Below are 13863 nucleotides of genomic sequence, written 5' to 3' on the forward strand. Positions count from 1 at the left end.
TTCTGTTGCTGAAAAGCTAATCCAGGGTTTGAAATGAATGTGAGTGAATTGTTTTATTATTTATATGTACATTTCAGACATGCAGTTTGTGGGGGTAGGTTAATTGATCAATCTAAATTGCCCATAGGTGTGAATGCAGGAGTGAATGTGAGTGCGAATGGTTGTCTGTCCCTGTGTGTTGGCCCTGTGACAGACTGGCGACCTGTCCAGGGTGTACCCCACCTCTCACCCTATGACAGCTGGGATAGGCCCCAGCGCCCCCCACGACCCTGAAAAGGATACGTGGAAGCGAATGGATGGATGGATGGATGTACATTTCACCGCTAACTATTTATTTTAAATTTATGATTGCTTTGACATTCTGTGACACATTGAAATATCCATATAAAAGTATTTCCCTCTGTTTATTCAAAAATATTTCACTCTGTGTATAAGAATTGTAGTGTACAGAACAGCTCATTAAAAAACCACAACAACAACAATAAAACTGTTCATTCTAGCCTCTTTCCAACAACTCTCTTTGTGAGTAGACACACATTTGAATTTCCTATAATAGATTGTCCTTTAATTTGCATGCAGATTTACCACAGTTCATAAAGTTGTGCTAGTGTCTAACACGTATAGTGCATGATAGCAGAAGCGCGTACTTCTAAACAAAATCAGCCTTCAGTTTTGTTGCATCTTCATCCAAAATCTAGTTTTTAATAGAGGATGCGATGAAGGTAACGTTCAGAGTCTCTGGCGTCCTCAAGCCTTGTCACCCCCAACCTCCATGATGAAGGTTTGAAGGGATTTTGACTATCTGAGATGTCTTCCTCAGTTGGCAACAGAAATTCTCCTGCACTTGGAGCTTTAGTGGTTTCTTCATCATCAGCACTAAAGTCAGATAATGGCTCCTTAATCCTGGAACAAAGATAAATAACTCTTGGTTAGGCAGTTAAATACACTGTCACAAAGACACATTATAATTTGAGGATCTGAACATTTCATTTGCTGTTTATATTCTAAAATTCTAATTCCTTTGCAGTTGGCCTGATGGTTTGATACTAATGTGTATGGTACTCTAAAGCAGAAATATAGCCACAGATGAGCTACAATGAGAGAACAGCCATAAAGAAAATTTGTAGGTTGCCACATGGAAAAGAAGTTAAATTACAACGTAACAAGTAAAAACGTTATTGACAATTACTTTTACTTTATGGTTGTAGAACAGAATAAAGTTACAATGTCTCTTTATTTCTCCAGAAATAGAAAAAAAGCCTTTCAGCAAGTGAAATGAATATGTCATTTGTGGCATACAAAAAAGTGTCAAAAATAAATTGTCACATTAGACATTTAGCATGAGAAAACAAGCTGAACTATACAGTCAAACAGAGTTTCACAACTTTAGCTCACAGCGTTGTCAAAGAAGTAACACTGAGTAATTCTGTTAATACTGCACCACTCTGTCGCCGACCTTCACCACGCTGTGAGACTTTATTATTACTCTAAGAACTCTTATTTCATCTCAGTGAGGAATGTAGAAACAGATGTATGACTGTGTGTGTGTGTGTGTGAGACAGAATGCAGGGGAACACACAGTCATGTGAGGTTAAAATGAGTTTGTTAGACACATGACAATTGTTTGCTGCATTTAGGCAGGAGCTTGTGTAACCCAAAGTTTAACTGGTGACAGTATTACTGATACGAGGGGGAAACAATTTTCTACAAATAAAATCTAAAATCATTATCTTCACACATCCTGTCTTTTCTTATTTTGTGTAGGAAAAGACAAAACAGACACAAACCTGAGATATCCCAGTGCTCTGTTCCACTTGTGATCTTTCCGTCCCTCGACTCTGATTCCTGCTTTATTCCTTGCTCGGACTCTCAGTCCTACCAAGGCCTCGGCCAGCCCTGTTTCTTCCCCTTCTTTCTCATCCTTTTCTTCATTTGCTCCTGGCATATCGTCATCTATCCCCTGCCACACCAGCTTCGCCCGATGCTCAGCATTTCTCTCCCCTGACATTCTGAACAGCCTGTGTAGCTGATGCATGTTCAAGCCTGTAAAAATGTTAGAGCATCCAGACTTTCGGCTGCGTCGACTGGAAATGTTCCACTGCATAAGGAGACTTTCCTCACTGGAGCTGGATTCCAGGGAATCTGCCATGTCACACGGTTGGAGAATTTCTGGGTTGTTATATAAGGGCACGAGGATGATGATGTGAACCCAATGTACGGGCACTGCTGAGAGTCTGGAAGATAACGTAAAAGAGAGAGAATTAAAAGGAGAGAGACTAACCTGGTCAAACTAAGGATAAGGATAAGGATAAAGAGATCACGACCACAAGCTTTTATCCAGCAGACAATTTCCATGACTGGAGCCAAAAAAACTATTTACCAACACCATCCTTGTCTGACAAACTCTTATCTCATTACTCATGGGTATTGGGTTAAGTACAGTATGTAGGGAGTTTGTTGGGCACATTACAACTTACACATTGTACAAACTCATGTACTTGCACACATCCATGTGAAAACACTTATGTGGGACTGCAAATAGCAAATTTCTCTTACCAATATATTTTTTCAGTGACTTAACTGGGCCATAAAAAGTCAGATTTTCTAATTGTTTAATTGTATTAAGTAAAACCTGAAAAAGAATAAATCTGAGAAGACGAAAACGACAGAATTTTGTATTTTTTGCTAAATCATGACAACATGTGTTCAAGCCCCCTGTAGGCTTTCAAAAAACATGCATGTGTATCTTTAAAAAAAAAAAAACATTAACAAAACACCACCTCATGTTTGAAGTGGGTGACTTCAGGTCTTTTTGCTGTTTCAGGAGAAACTGGTATTTTTAAGATTAGGCTAGCTTTTTGCTTTTTTGCTTTTGTTTTGGCTGATGAGAACTGATAAGGAAATTGGAAGTTTCATAGGCTATTCACAGCCTAATAGTTCTATGCGTCACATTGTTGTGACAGCCAGTCTCCATGTCATATCTAAAGCATCAAAAGCCCCAAATCTACATCAAATAATTCTCCATTATCATCTTGACAGTGTATCCCAAATATAACTGTAAACTACAAATGCAATAATAAGGGTGCTTACCTTCAGTCTGAGTGAGACAACTGTATGCACTAGGCCAGTAGACAGACAACCTGATTAATGAACCGGCATCCAAAGTGTAACCTTCACACCGGCTAATGCCCAGCCGACCCACTTCACAGGGGCGCGTCAGTGGCACGCGGTGTCACGAGGAACGTAAAGGAATAATCAAAGAGTAGGCTAATCCATTAGTGACGTTAGTGTTTGTGCGCTCACCTCACAGCAAGAGTCAGCCTGTAGCATTCAAAAAGAAAAACAATAACCAACAGAGCAAACATTAACCCCACCACATGGATTTGTGCTTTTAATCTCGCACAAATCCATGTGGCGAGATTAAAAGCGGGGTTATTTTGTCTTAAAATTCTAAATAGCCGTCTAATTAACCTTACAGGTATCTATGCATGAGAGCTGAACATGAGTGCATTGCTTGAGCATGAGCTTCAGGATCTCCTGAAGAATATTGAATAGATCAAAATGGTCTGAGGCATCATAACTGTCTTATTTGATAAGTTTATTTCAAGCCTCTTTTATGCATTTCTCCCATTTCTTCCGTCAACGAAATTTCAGTGGTACTTCTATCTATACCTTCCTGTTATTAATGAGATTAATAAAGTGAAGTCGTTAATAAAACCCACGCAAAGCAATTTTACCTGTAAAAAAAGTGAGTGCGCCATTATTAACTTATTTTAGACAAGCTGAACTAAAGCTAATACCTCCTACGATTAAAGCCACTGAAATTACTGCCGTTATCCAGTCTCTGTTCAGACGTTCAACATCATTTAATAGCACATACCACGTGACCCATTGTTCCTACCATTCGGCAAGAAGCCTGGTGGAAAGGTAGCAATTAGCAATGGCTGGTTTAGAGATAATGTAAAGTTTTTTATTCATATACTCTCATACGGCCCTGACTTATATAAACTCATAACGCTCCATCTTTTTATTTATTTATTTATTTATTTTTTTTTACCGTGTAGGAGGTTGATTGTAATTTAAATAAAACAGAAGTACATCAAACTGTATATGCTTATAAACACTGATAAAAGGAAGCACTGTGACTGTGGAAGACCCAAACCCTGAATTTAGAGTTTAATGTGATTGTCAACAGGAAAAGGACAGATTTTAAAAGTTAACCATTTACTTAAGATAACGAGCATTTAGTAGATCCAAGATTCTAGCTTAACTTGCTCGAAATACCTTAACTATTTACTTTCAGGATGTCGCTGACGTTAAAAAACAAAGCTCGTTTTCTACAGCAGGTGTAGAGCACCTAATTAAGACCAATTAGCAGGCGTGTGAGGAGATCTCTTTAAAAACTCATAAAACGCCTGGTGGTTATTTCTCTTGCGTGTGACCAGCGTTTCCTTTCAAGACCAAACATGCGTGGGCTTTTTGCTGGATTAAAAGCTGGCCGGGTTCTTATACCCGGGTCAGGTATTCAACAAAGAGCAACTTACATCCATGGCAAACCGCCCAAAGATAAAATAGGCGCTGTCGTAAGTAGACGCTAATTCCATGTCTGTTGAATATGTTACAAATTTTGACTGGTGGTAACAGAAGTAACATGTTGTTGTTCTGCAGCAGTCTGCCTTTGTCTTGATGGTGATGTCTCTGGCCATCCTAGGGCCTTCTGGTTGGATTCTTTCCCGCCTAGACCATTACAAAACCCGTGACTGATGGAAGACGTCCCAGGAGCAGTCGTTACACCTGTGCTTGCCCTTAAAAGAGCATAATTTCAGATATTTCAGTCGTTGCTGAGATAATAAATTTAGGTTTCTCAGTTGTACTTTGTCCTTTTTTTCTTTTTTACCAACAAAGTGATGCACTTCGCCGTTTGGACCACTAGTTGGCACATAAGCAATTGTTGGCGGAAGTAAAACCTCTCACTTTGCTTATAAACGAGCTCCATCAGTACAAGGGGTCCATTATTGGGGAAATCACGTGCTCATCAGGGGTTTTAATATTAAGTCATTGCACAGCGTTAGTGGGTCGTTAAACGCACCATGAAGCCGCAGCTGTTTGGGACCAAAGAGCGACCGTGCGTAACAAACAAAACCAGCGCGGACGCTGCGCTGTCCTTTCAAGAGGAGCTTGTAGCTGCCATACACGGAGCATTTGAAGTGGCCGTGGAGATCGCGGTTCGCGAGGTGAAAAAGCTTGTGGCAGGTCAGGTGACGAGCGACATCTATGAAGAGCTACGACGAGAAAACGAGTCCCTCAAACAAAGGCTGCAGAGAGCCGAAGCTAAGCTGGACTCTGCGCGCAGAGAGGAGAACTGTGGAAGCCCTCTTACTACAAATCAGCTCTTCGGTGCCATAAAATACACCGATCAACCGCCACACCCCAACTGCAGTCAAATAAGCACAAGTGCTGTGGGCAGTGTGCTCAGCCGCACAGAGGTCAGAGGTGACACTACCCCTGCGGGTCACAGCGGAGCGCATCAGCCTCGTGACACCCACGATCTACATTTGAGAAGACCCGACGAGCGCAGATCGCGCGAGGAAGAGAGAATAAAGGACGCAGCTTCAGATCCAGAAAATGAGGCGAACGATGGATGCACTAGAGGTACTTGTGAGACTTGTTCTCTTTCATTACTGCCCCAGTAATTGCCTCAGCATCCTAGTTATATTTAGATCACGATGTGTGCACAGAAACTAACAGCTAAACTGTTAATGCATGGGGATGAACATTTTTCACACGTTTTGTAGACAAGTGTGAAACCAGTGATGCACAGTTGCCAGTTATAACAACAATGTTTTACTAGCAGGATTGCTGAAGTGCAAACAGTCACCTTTTTGCTATTTTAATTTTAATTTATTTATTTTAACACAGTTAAGATTGCGGCCAATGCAAAGACTTAAACAATATACCTGTTGGTTTGTGTGTGAATCCACCAAGTGCAAAGATCAAAAATACACAACACATCATCCAAGAATCATTAAAAGGTCTTTAGCTTGTCTTGATGCGCTCATATAACTTACAAGTGTTTCAAAAATAAAAATGGTGACGTATGCCACCCAGGTTATGCATTGATGGGGTTGCAATATCTTGTTCCAAAAAGTGTATATTCAGCATTAATGGTGTCTTCACAGATTTGCAGGTTACCCATGCTTTGTGCACCAATTTGTTGCCACACCAGATGTTTGTGCACAGCAAAATCTCCAGTGCTGATTTTCTAACACTGGGATATTTTCCAGTGTTAGAAAATCAGCACTGCTCAGTGTTAGCCATTGTTAATTTTCAAAACTGACTAGGTTACTTTTAAACATATAACACTGTCAAAAGTGTTAATTTAACACTCAACAGTGTTGTATTTAACACTCAGAGGTGTGGACCCATATAGACACTCTCTAGCGTTAATTTAACACTGGAGATTTTGCTGTGTGGGATTATGATACGAAGGGCACCTCGGTGTGAACCATATATATATTTAATTTTGTGTAATATACTGGGATAATTATAATAAGAGCTATGTTGTTATATTTGTAACATATGGTATTATTTCATTTAGTAAGAACAGTAACAAAATAAACTATCTTGGAGCAACTGTGACCACATAATTTCCTCTGGGATTAAAGTATTCTGATTCTGGCTTTTGACCTGTGCCCTGATTACATGCCTGATGGTTTCAGACTAGAGAGAAAAGAGGCTAACGCTGTAATGATTTCCAAACATAAAGTTCTGGATCCTCACATCTGTTTTGAGTTCTGTTTTTAAAGTAACTGTTTTTGGAAACAGTTGCAAAGGTACTGTGCTCAAGCTCCATAGAAGGCTGACTTTAAATTTATTTTATAATGTATGGAAAAATTGTCTTAGTTTTCTAATTTAAAAGAAATCATTAAATGCTTGCATCTCTTTATTTGCAGAGGTAACTGAAGAGATTTCTCGCGTTTGTATGGTGAAGATCGAACGTATGAACCCAGTCTGTCCAAACAAAGCAGCTCAAGATGGCATCTCACCACCACTTCCCAGCGTTCTTGGCAAATCCACTCGAGAGCTGGTTACTCAGGTTACTGTAAAGCAGGAGAAGCCAGAAGAGGAAACGCATGGTTCCTCTTGCTGTTTGGATTCCTTTAAATTGGAGGATTTTAGCCTGGAGAGTATATCTGGAGTCCAGTCCAAAATGTTGGAGTGGAAACCAGAAGTGCAGGATATTCAGAGCCAAGATTCAAACTCTCAGCTGTCCAGCGATGGGCTCGATCAGGGTAAGAGCGAAAACTGCCACAAAGTATTCCCTCTGTTACAACAAATAAGGTTGAAATTAAGATCAGATTTGCAATATCTAACAATGACATACTCACCTAAAGTGGAAAAGTCTTTGAAACTGCATTTACCTCATGGGAGGGTAAAATGTTTGAGATTCAAGAGGGCTTAAAAAAACCCAGGCCTGTAAACACAGTTAACACATTGCAGAGCCTTCTCTCATGAATTGTTTAGTTTTACAAATGTACTGCACTGACATTTCCAATATTCAGATTTAGAAATGTGGAATCAACAAGAGTAAATAGACATTTTTCCTTGTGATCAAGTTGCTGAAAGATCATCCAGGGAGATTTTTGTCATTTTTGGAGCTGCAGGCCAGTCACATTTGCAGCTAGATTTGATCATTATGGGAAATTATTGTCTGTTTCCGAAATTACTATTAAAACTGGTAGATGGACTATATGCCAACTCACCATGTGCTATTTCACTGGGTGCAAAATGATTAGCTGTTCATTTTACTTAGCATTAACAAGCATTAAAGTTGTGCTTAAATTATATGTGTAAGTCCACTTACGATGTACCGTATTTCCCGGACTACAAAGCGCACCTGAATATTAGCCGCACAAGCTAAAATCAGGGGAAAATCCTGTTTTGTACATACATTAGCCGCACCTGACTAAAAGCCGCAGGTGTTTCAATGTTGACTTATCATATGTAAGAGAATATGCACAAAGGGAATTGTCAGGAAAGAGATGGCTGTTTGGAGACACACCCCTTTTATTAATATTTTGAAAAACAAGTTATGGGTACATATTTGCACATGTAGTACATAACAGTAACCTACAGCACACCAGAAAAATAGATTCAGACTACCTTTTAGGCTCAGGTGCAGTGACACGGCTTTAACAAGAAGAAAAGTCAGTCATTCACCACCATCTTTCTCTTCTTCCTGCGCACTAAAACCACCAAAGTCCTCTTCTCCAATGTCGGAAACGAACAGGCTCAGGATGGCTTCGTCATCCACTCTCCGCTTCTCTCCTTCGTTGTCACTTTCAAAACCAAAGAAATCCTCGTTGTCAGTGTCAGAGTCGAACACCCTCAGAAGGGCCGTGGCAGTGTCCTCTCCATCATGCAGCAGTCCAGCCCTTCAAAATCCGTTGGTGATCGTGGATGTTTTCGCACTTTTCCACGCTGTCAGAATCCACCGGTGGAGTTGGGCATAACTTGCTTTTCGCAAGTTTATCGCCGCTCGTCATCCACGCCTCCCGCTGAACGCGTAGCGCTACTTTGAAGTTTGTTTTTCGCGCTACTTCGTACGGCACTACGTTGCCTGGCGGACGGACATGTGACTAACATACCACTCTTGAACCCCGATCCTTCCGCCAGGCAACGTAGTGCCGTACAACAGCGGAACAAACAAAACAAATCGTCTTACGATATGACAAAAATCATGGACAATCCATAGAAAAGCCGCACCTGACTAAAAGCCGCAGGGTTCAAAGCTTGTGCAAAAAGTAGCGGCTTATAGCCCGACAATTACGGTAATTAAAATAGTTTAATCTCAAATGAAGCAATTGTAATGCAAATTAGATGGTAAATGGTAAATGGCCTGTATTTATATAGCGCTTTACTAGTCCCTAAAGCGCTTTACATATCCAGTCATCCACCCATTCACACACAGGTGATGGCAAGCTACATTGTAGCCACAGCCACCCTGGGGCGCACTGACAGAGGCGAGGCTGCCGGACACTGGCGCCACCGGGCCCTCTGACCACCATCAGTAGGTAACGGGTGAAGTGTCTTGCCCAAGGACACAACGACCAAGACTGTCCAAGCCGGGGCTCGAACCGGCAACCTTCCGATTACAAGGCGAACTCCCAACTCTTGAGCCACGATCGCCCCTAAGGTTAATTAATGTGGTATGTTTGAGCCATAGATGCAATTATGCCATCACTGAGCCAATCTATAGTATTTCTGAGTACTTGTGTACACATATTTTGTTAAATCCACAGCATAGAAAAATGTTGTTAAAGGTCTTTGACAGTAAATATCTTACATTGCTATTGTCTTTTCTGTTTATTCATTTGAATAGGCTGTGAATAACTAAAATACAGACAGACTTGCTGAGGATTTGGTAGAGCTGTGTGATCACACCTCTCTATGTTAGTATCCAGCAGACAAACACAACTATATCTCTGTGCAAGAGACTGGATCAAGGTGACAAGGAAAAGTTGGTTTAAGCTCTAAACAAATGGCAGGTGCAGAGAGCATGACTTGTAGTGTGAGTTTGGGACCTGTAGTGTCCTGGCTACTTCCAGATAGTGGAAAACATATAAGACTCTTTTCTTCCCACCGCCACAAAAAGGAATGCTAAGGGGATTGAACCAAGTTGGTCCTAAATTCTGAGGGATTGTTGTGAGATTTAGCATTTGGAACTCTTAGGTGATGAAGGGAGCAGACATTCAGCTGATGGAAATAAACCAGAACATGCTTGTCTAATGGTATAACATGTAGAAGAGGCAGGAACTCTTAGTGCTGCTTCAGAGTCCTGTGCTGCTTGCAGCTTGCCCCGAGTCTGACAAGCATCTACAGGAGTAAGCAGTGCTCAAGCCATGCCAGCACAACAGGAGCATCACTGGCAGCTGCTAGAGATGACAGCAGATCAGACGCAACAGAGGGAGATGACTTCTAGTCACCTCCCACATCCCATCATGTCAAAGCAATCAGTGAAGAGAAAGACCTACCAGCATTCTTTCTGACACCTCAGATCATCGCACCAGCAGGACAAGCAGTACTTTCTGTGCCAGCAGTTAACTTCACCAGCCCACAGTCCATTCTGACTGCCACCATAGTGGAAGCTGGACAAGCTCCAAGGAAGCTGTATAGGGAATTGTGAAAGTGAGAACAAATGTTTGGCCAGTTCTGCCCTTCTGGGACTGAGCACAGCCAACACGATGACAGAATACGGGCTTAGTGAAAGATTATTTTTTATAATTTTATCTCCTGAGTTTGTATAATTAAATTAGACATCATAGTCATACAAGAACAACAGCAGTTTCCTGTTTGTGTTCAGGTAGATAGAAATACTTTCATTCATGACCCAGAGTAGTTTTTGTTTTTCGGTTGGCATTGTTACTTTACATTACAAAGATTCTGGGTTTGAAATTTTTGGGATGTTTTTAGTGTTCTGGCACCGATACAGCAGTTTCTTCACGTGGTTCAAATACATACATGTTCAGTTAACTAGCGATGCTGGATTGAGTTTATCTGTGCATGTGAGATAAACAAAAAGTTGGCGGTGCAGGGAAATGAATGGGTTTATTGGCTTGCAATGTAAAATGATCTAAGTTGCTAGTGGGACAAAAGTTCTATATAAGTAACAGACAATTTCTCATTATCAATAATATTGATTGGTTGTACACCCAGTATGCAATAGAAAATTTGCCTCATACCCATGTGCCAGTCAAACAGCACAACATTTATGCTTTCCTACTGTCTAGTGATGCAAAATTTTAACATCTGGACTTCCAGTCAGGCGGCTAAATGTCAGATTATTCCTCAGATTATTCTAAAGGATTCAAAAAATGTTTGCTCTATATAAAAACAATGGTCAATCTACTGACTTAAAACACTTATTTGTTTACATGTATTATGTATGTACTACATGAATTCTGATCTTTAAGGCTAATGAAGTTTGTGTAATTGAAAAATATATTTTTTAAATAATTATTCTACAGTGTAATTAACTCTGCATGTTATGTCTTTCAGCAGCTCATCCTTCAAACCCAGCCTCCACCCTTCAACCGCCCACAGATCTTCCATCCCTCCCTGCAGAGTTCTCCAGTATCTTCCAGCTGTCCGAACCAGCTCCTGTGTCAGAGGCCGCTCCACAGGTTTACCCAGTCAATGTTCGAACCAGTCATAAACTCAACCACCCCGTAGCTACCCTCTATGCCTGTAAGTCCTGTGGTCAGACTTTCCATCTGCCCAGCTTGTTGCGCCGACACACTGGCCAGTGCCAGCTAAGGTTCCAGCAACGCTGTCAGCAACCTGTGGCAGGAAGCAAGAGGGCCAGATTGCAGCTTTACCCACCGGGTTGCAGCCCCTTCCGCTGCACAGTGTGCAACCGAGAGTTCAATCGCATGGAGAATCTCAAGACCCACCTTCGAATCCACACAGGAGAGAGGCCATATACCTGCTCAGTCTGCTCAAAGTGTTTCCGTCATTCTGGTGCTTTAACCAGGCACTTCCGCATCCACACTGGAGAGAAGCCTTACATCTGTGGACAGTGTGGAAAGTCTTTTAGAAACTGTGGTGGGCTCAAATTCCACCAGCGCTCTCATAGCAAGCAGCTACAGTAGTGTGGTTCTTGAGATTGGAATTTTGTTATGCAATATGCATAAAAGTTGATTTTATGCAAGGCTTAATATGTTTAAATTTTATTTTTATGTTAGCAGCCACCTATCAGTCCTGCCTCTGCTGAGTAAAATGTCAAAGAAAGACGTTTAATATTTTCCCATGCACACGTGATATACAGGCACAGCACGCTCAGAAGAGTCATGTCTAAAAACAAGCAACATTCACAATACAGGACGCAAATATTTACGTTTCTGAGGTGCGCCATGCTCAGTGGCCATAATCAGTCCCTACTGTATATTGATATAACCCGAAATGACTCACCAGTATGAGGTCTCTCTGTGCAATCCACTTTTTTTTTTTTTTTTTTTTTTTAAGACCAGGTCTTCCCTTTGAGACTGTGTTGTTTCAAAAGAAATCTTACAAAGCAGTATCTCAAGTTATAGATACTGCAACGAGCATCTTAGGTCACCTGTCAAAAACTAAAACTATCTAACTCTCAGACAAATTTAAATACTTTTATGATTACATGGTGAAAAGAAAATAAGCTCCAGGAACTGTAGCTCAGTGATCACTGAGGTCAACATTTAAATGCATACGGTATATGTCAGGTCAGTAGTAAGTGCTGAAAACTAAATGTGTGTGGAGCCTTTCAGTGTAATTCCAAGTGCCATTTTAATTATGTTCGTGGTATTGAAGAAACTACTGGTTGAGCCAGTATGTGTTTATGCCAATCCCGTTTTTATAATTGTCTGTGACTCACATATGTACTACTGTATGTCTCTTATTTCGACTACACTATGTAAAATAATGTATATGGACTAATAAAAGTAGTATTTAAAAGTAGAAAGTCACAAAGTGGATCCTTTTTTTTTTTTTTTTTTTTTGTTTAATCAGTCACTTGATCTTAACCCAGTAGAGGAGTTTTTCAGTTAACAACGGGGAACTGTACGAAAACAATTTCCTAAACAATGAATGAATTAAAGTTGAAACTTGTTATTTATTTATCATCTTTTTTTTTTTTTTTTTTTTTAAGCTAAGGTAACTAATGTTTAAGGTTAACAAAAGAAATAATGTGTCATTCAAGTCTCTCCCAGACTAAACTAGCAGCATTCAGTTATTCACCGGTTAGGTCGCCGGTTCGATCCCTGGGCTCTCTGTCCTGGTCGTTGTGTCCCTGGGCAAGACACTTTACCCTACTTGCCTACTGGTGTTGGCCAGAGGGGCCGATGGCGCGATATGGCAGCCTCGCTTCTGTCAGTCTGCCCCAGGGCAGCTGTGGCTACAACTGTAGCTTACCTCCACTAGTGTGTGAATGGGTGGATGACTGGGTGTGTAAAGCGCTTTGGGGTCTCGAAAAGCGCTATATAAATCCAATCCATTATTATTATTATTATTATTATTTAGTGTTTCATTTGATTGTTATTAACTGCTCCACTTGTCTTGCTGACACTTTTATATCATCTTCCTCTTTTTTCTTCTTTCTTTGCTCATTTGCAGAAGGATACTCCTCCTTCATTTTTGCTGAATAGCTTTGCAAAATTGCAAAACCTTAACTTAAGCTTCCTCTGTTATTTCTATTACATTCTGCCTGTGTGTTGGGATTTAAAGCAACAGTCTAAATTCCACAGCTGCTATTTAATCTTCATCAACTGCTGTACAGTAAATGTGTGGTCAAGGACTGACTGAAGCTCTTTAAACCAGGTGAGTTTTACTTTGTCATGACTTCAACTTCAACATGACTTCAACTTGTGTAGTTCCATCAGTGTATTTTGTTTAACTGTTTTACTTTCACTAATAATCAACAAAAACCTATTTCCACATCTACTGGAGCCCCCCCCCCCCTTCCAAAAACAAAAAAGCAAAATCATCCTTTAATTAGATGTTTTGGTATGAAAACTATTCTGATAAATCATAACAGTCAAAACTCTGACAGTCTGAATAATTTCTGCTTTAAAGGTCACAAAGAGACATTATTATTATTATCATCATTACTCACAAAATTACTTTCAATATAAAATTGAAATGTATGGAAAGATTGTCCAAGAGCGCAGATGGTGGTAAAATTAACAAATATAATTGTTTTTTTAAAAAAAAAAAAACCCTAATAAAAGAATGTTTATTATGTTCTTGTTTTACAAAGGAGTATTCTTAATTTTAAAAAAAAAAGTGGGGGGGACTTGACTGATCAGTCTCTCTGCGATCGACTGGTTTGGA

The 13863-nt window shown here is 40.3% G+C and overlaps 2 protein-coding genes across 3 annotated transcripts; one reads left to right on the top strand and one right to left on the bottom strand.

Moving 5' to 3' along the window:
• Window positions 1–398: 398 nt before the first annotated feature.
• Window positions 399–3230, bottom strand: avpi1 (arginine vasopressin induced 1). Its single transcript, XM_080879520.1, has 3 exons — window positions 3091–3230; window positions 1788–2234; window positions 399–903 (listed from the first exon to the last, which is right to left on the bottom strand). Exons 2-3 carry the CDS (start codon window positions 2147–2149, stop codon window positions 702–704), a joined length of 564 nt encoding a protein of 187 aa, XP_080735646.1. The 5' UTR covers window positions 2150–2234; window positions 3091–3230; the 3' UTR covers window positions 399–701.
• Window positions 3231–4423: 1193 nt separating this feature from the next.
• Window positions 4424–12485, top strand: LOC308394908 (uncharacterized protein). Of its 2 annotated transcripts, none has more exons than XM_080879519.1 (4): window positions 4424–4583; window positions 4669–5652; window positions 6954–7292; window positions 11062–12485. In XM_080879519.1, exons 2-4 carry the CDS (start codon window positions 5091–5093, stop codon window positions 11649–11651), a joined length of 1491 nt encoding a protein of 496 aa, XP_080735645.1. In that variant the 5' UTR covers window positions 4424–4583; window positions 4669–5090; the 3' UTR covers window positions 11652–12485. The 2 variants fall into 2 exon arrangements, with proteins under 2 accessions (XP_080735645.1, XP_080735644.1); XM_080879518.1 differs by having other exon boundaries at window positions 4426–4583; window positions 11059–12485.
• The last annotated feature ends 1378 nt before the right edge of the window (window positions 12486–13863 follow it).

The sequence above is a fragment of the Rhamphochromis sp. 'chilingali' genome, assembly GCF_963969265.1.
Source record: "Rhamphochromis sp. 'chilingali' genome assembly, chromosome: 4".
Taxonomy (NCBI): Eukaryota; Metazoa; Chordata; class Actinopteri; order Cichliformes; family Cichlidae; genus Rhamphochromis; species Rhamphochromis sp. 'chilingali'.

Coding starts and splice junctions, on each gene's coding strand:
- avpi1 (XM_080879520.1), bottom strand. CDS start 2,149: ATGGCAGATTCCCTGGAATCCAGCTCCAGTGAGGAAAGTCTCCTTATG. Junction 904..1,787: donor AGAGCACTGGGATATCTCAG/GTTTGTGTCTGT, acceptor TCTTTGTTCCAG/GATTAAGGAGCCATTATCTG.
- LOC308394908 (XM_080879518.1), top strand. CDS start 5,091: ATGAAGCCGCAGCTGTTTGGGACCAAAGAGCGACCGTGCGTAACAAAC. Junction 5,653..6,953: donor GAACGATGGATGCACTAGAG/GTACTTGTGAGA, acceptor CTTTATTTGCAG/AGGTAACTGAAGAGATTTCT. Junction 7,293..11,058: donor CAGCGATGGGCTCGATCAGG/GTAAGAGCGAAA, acceptor TATGTCTTTCAG/CAGCTCATCCTTCAAACCCA.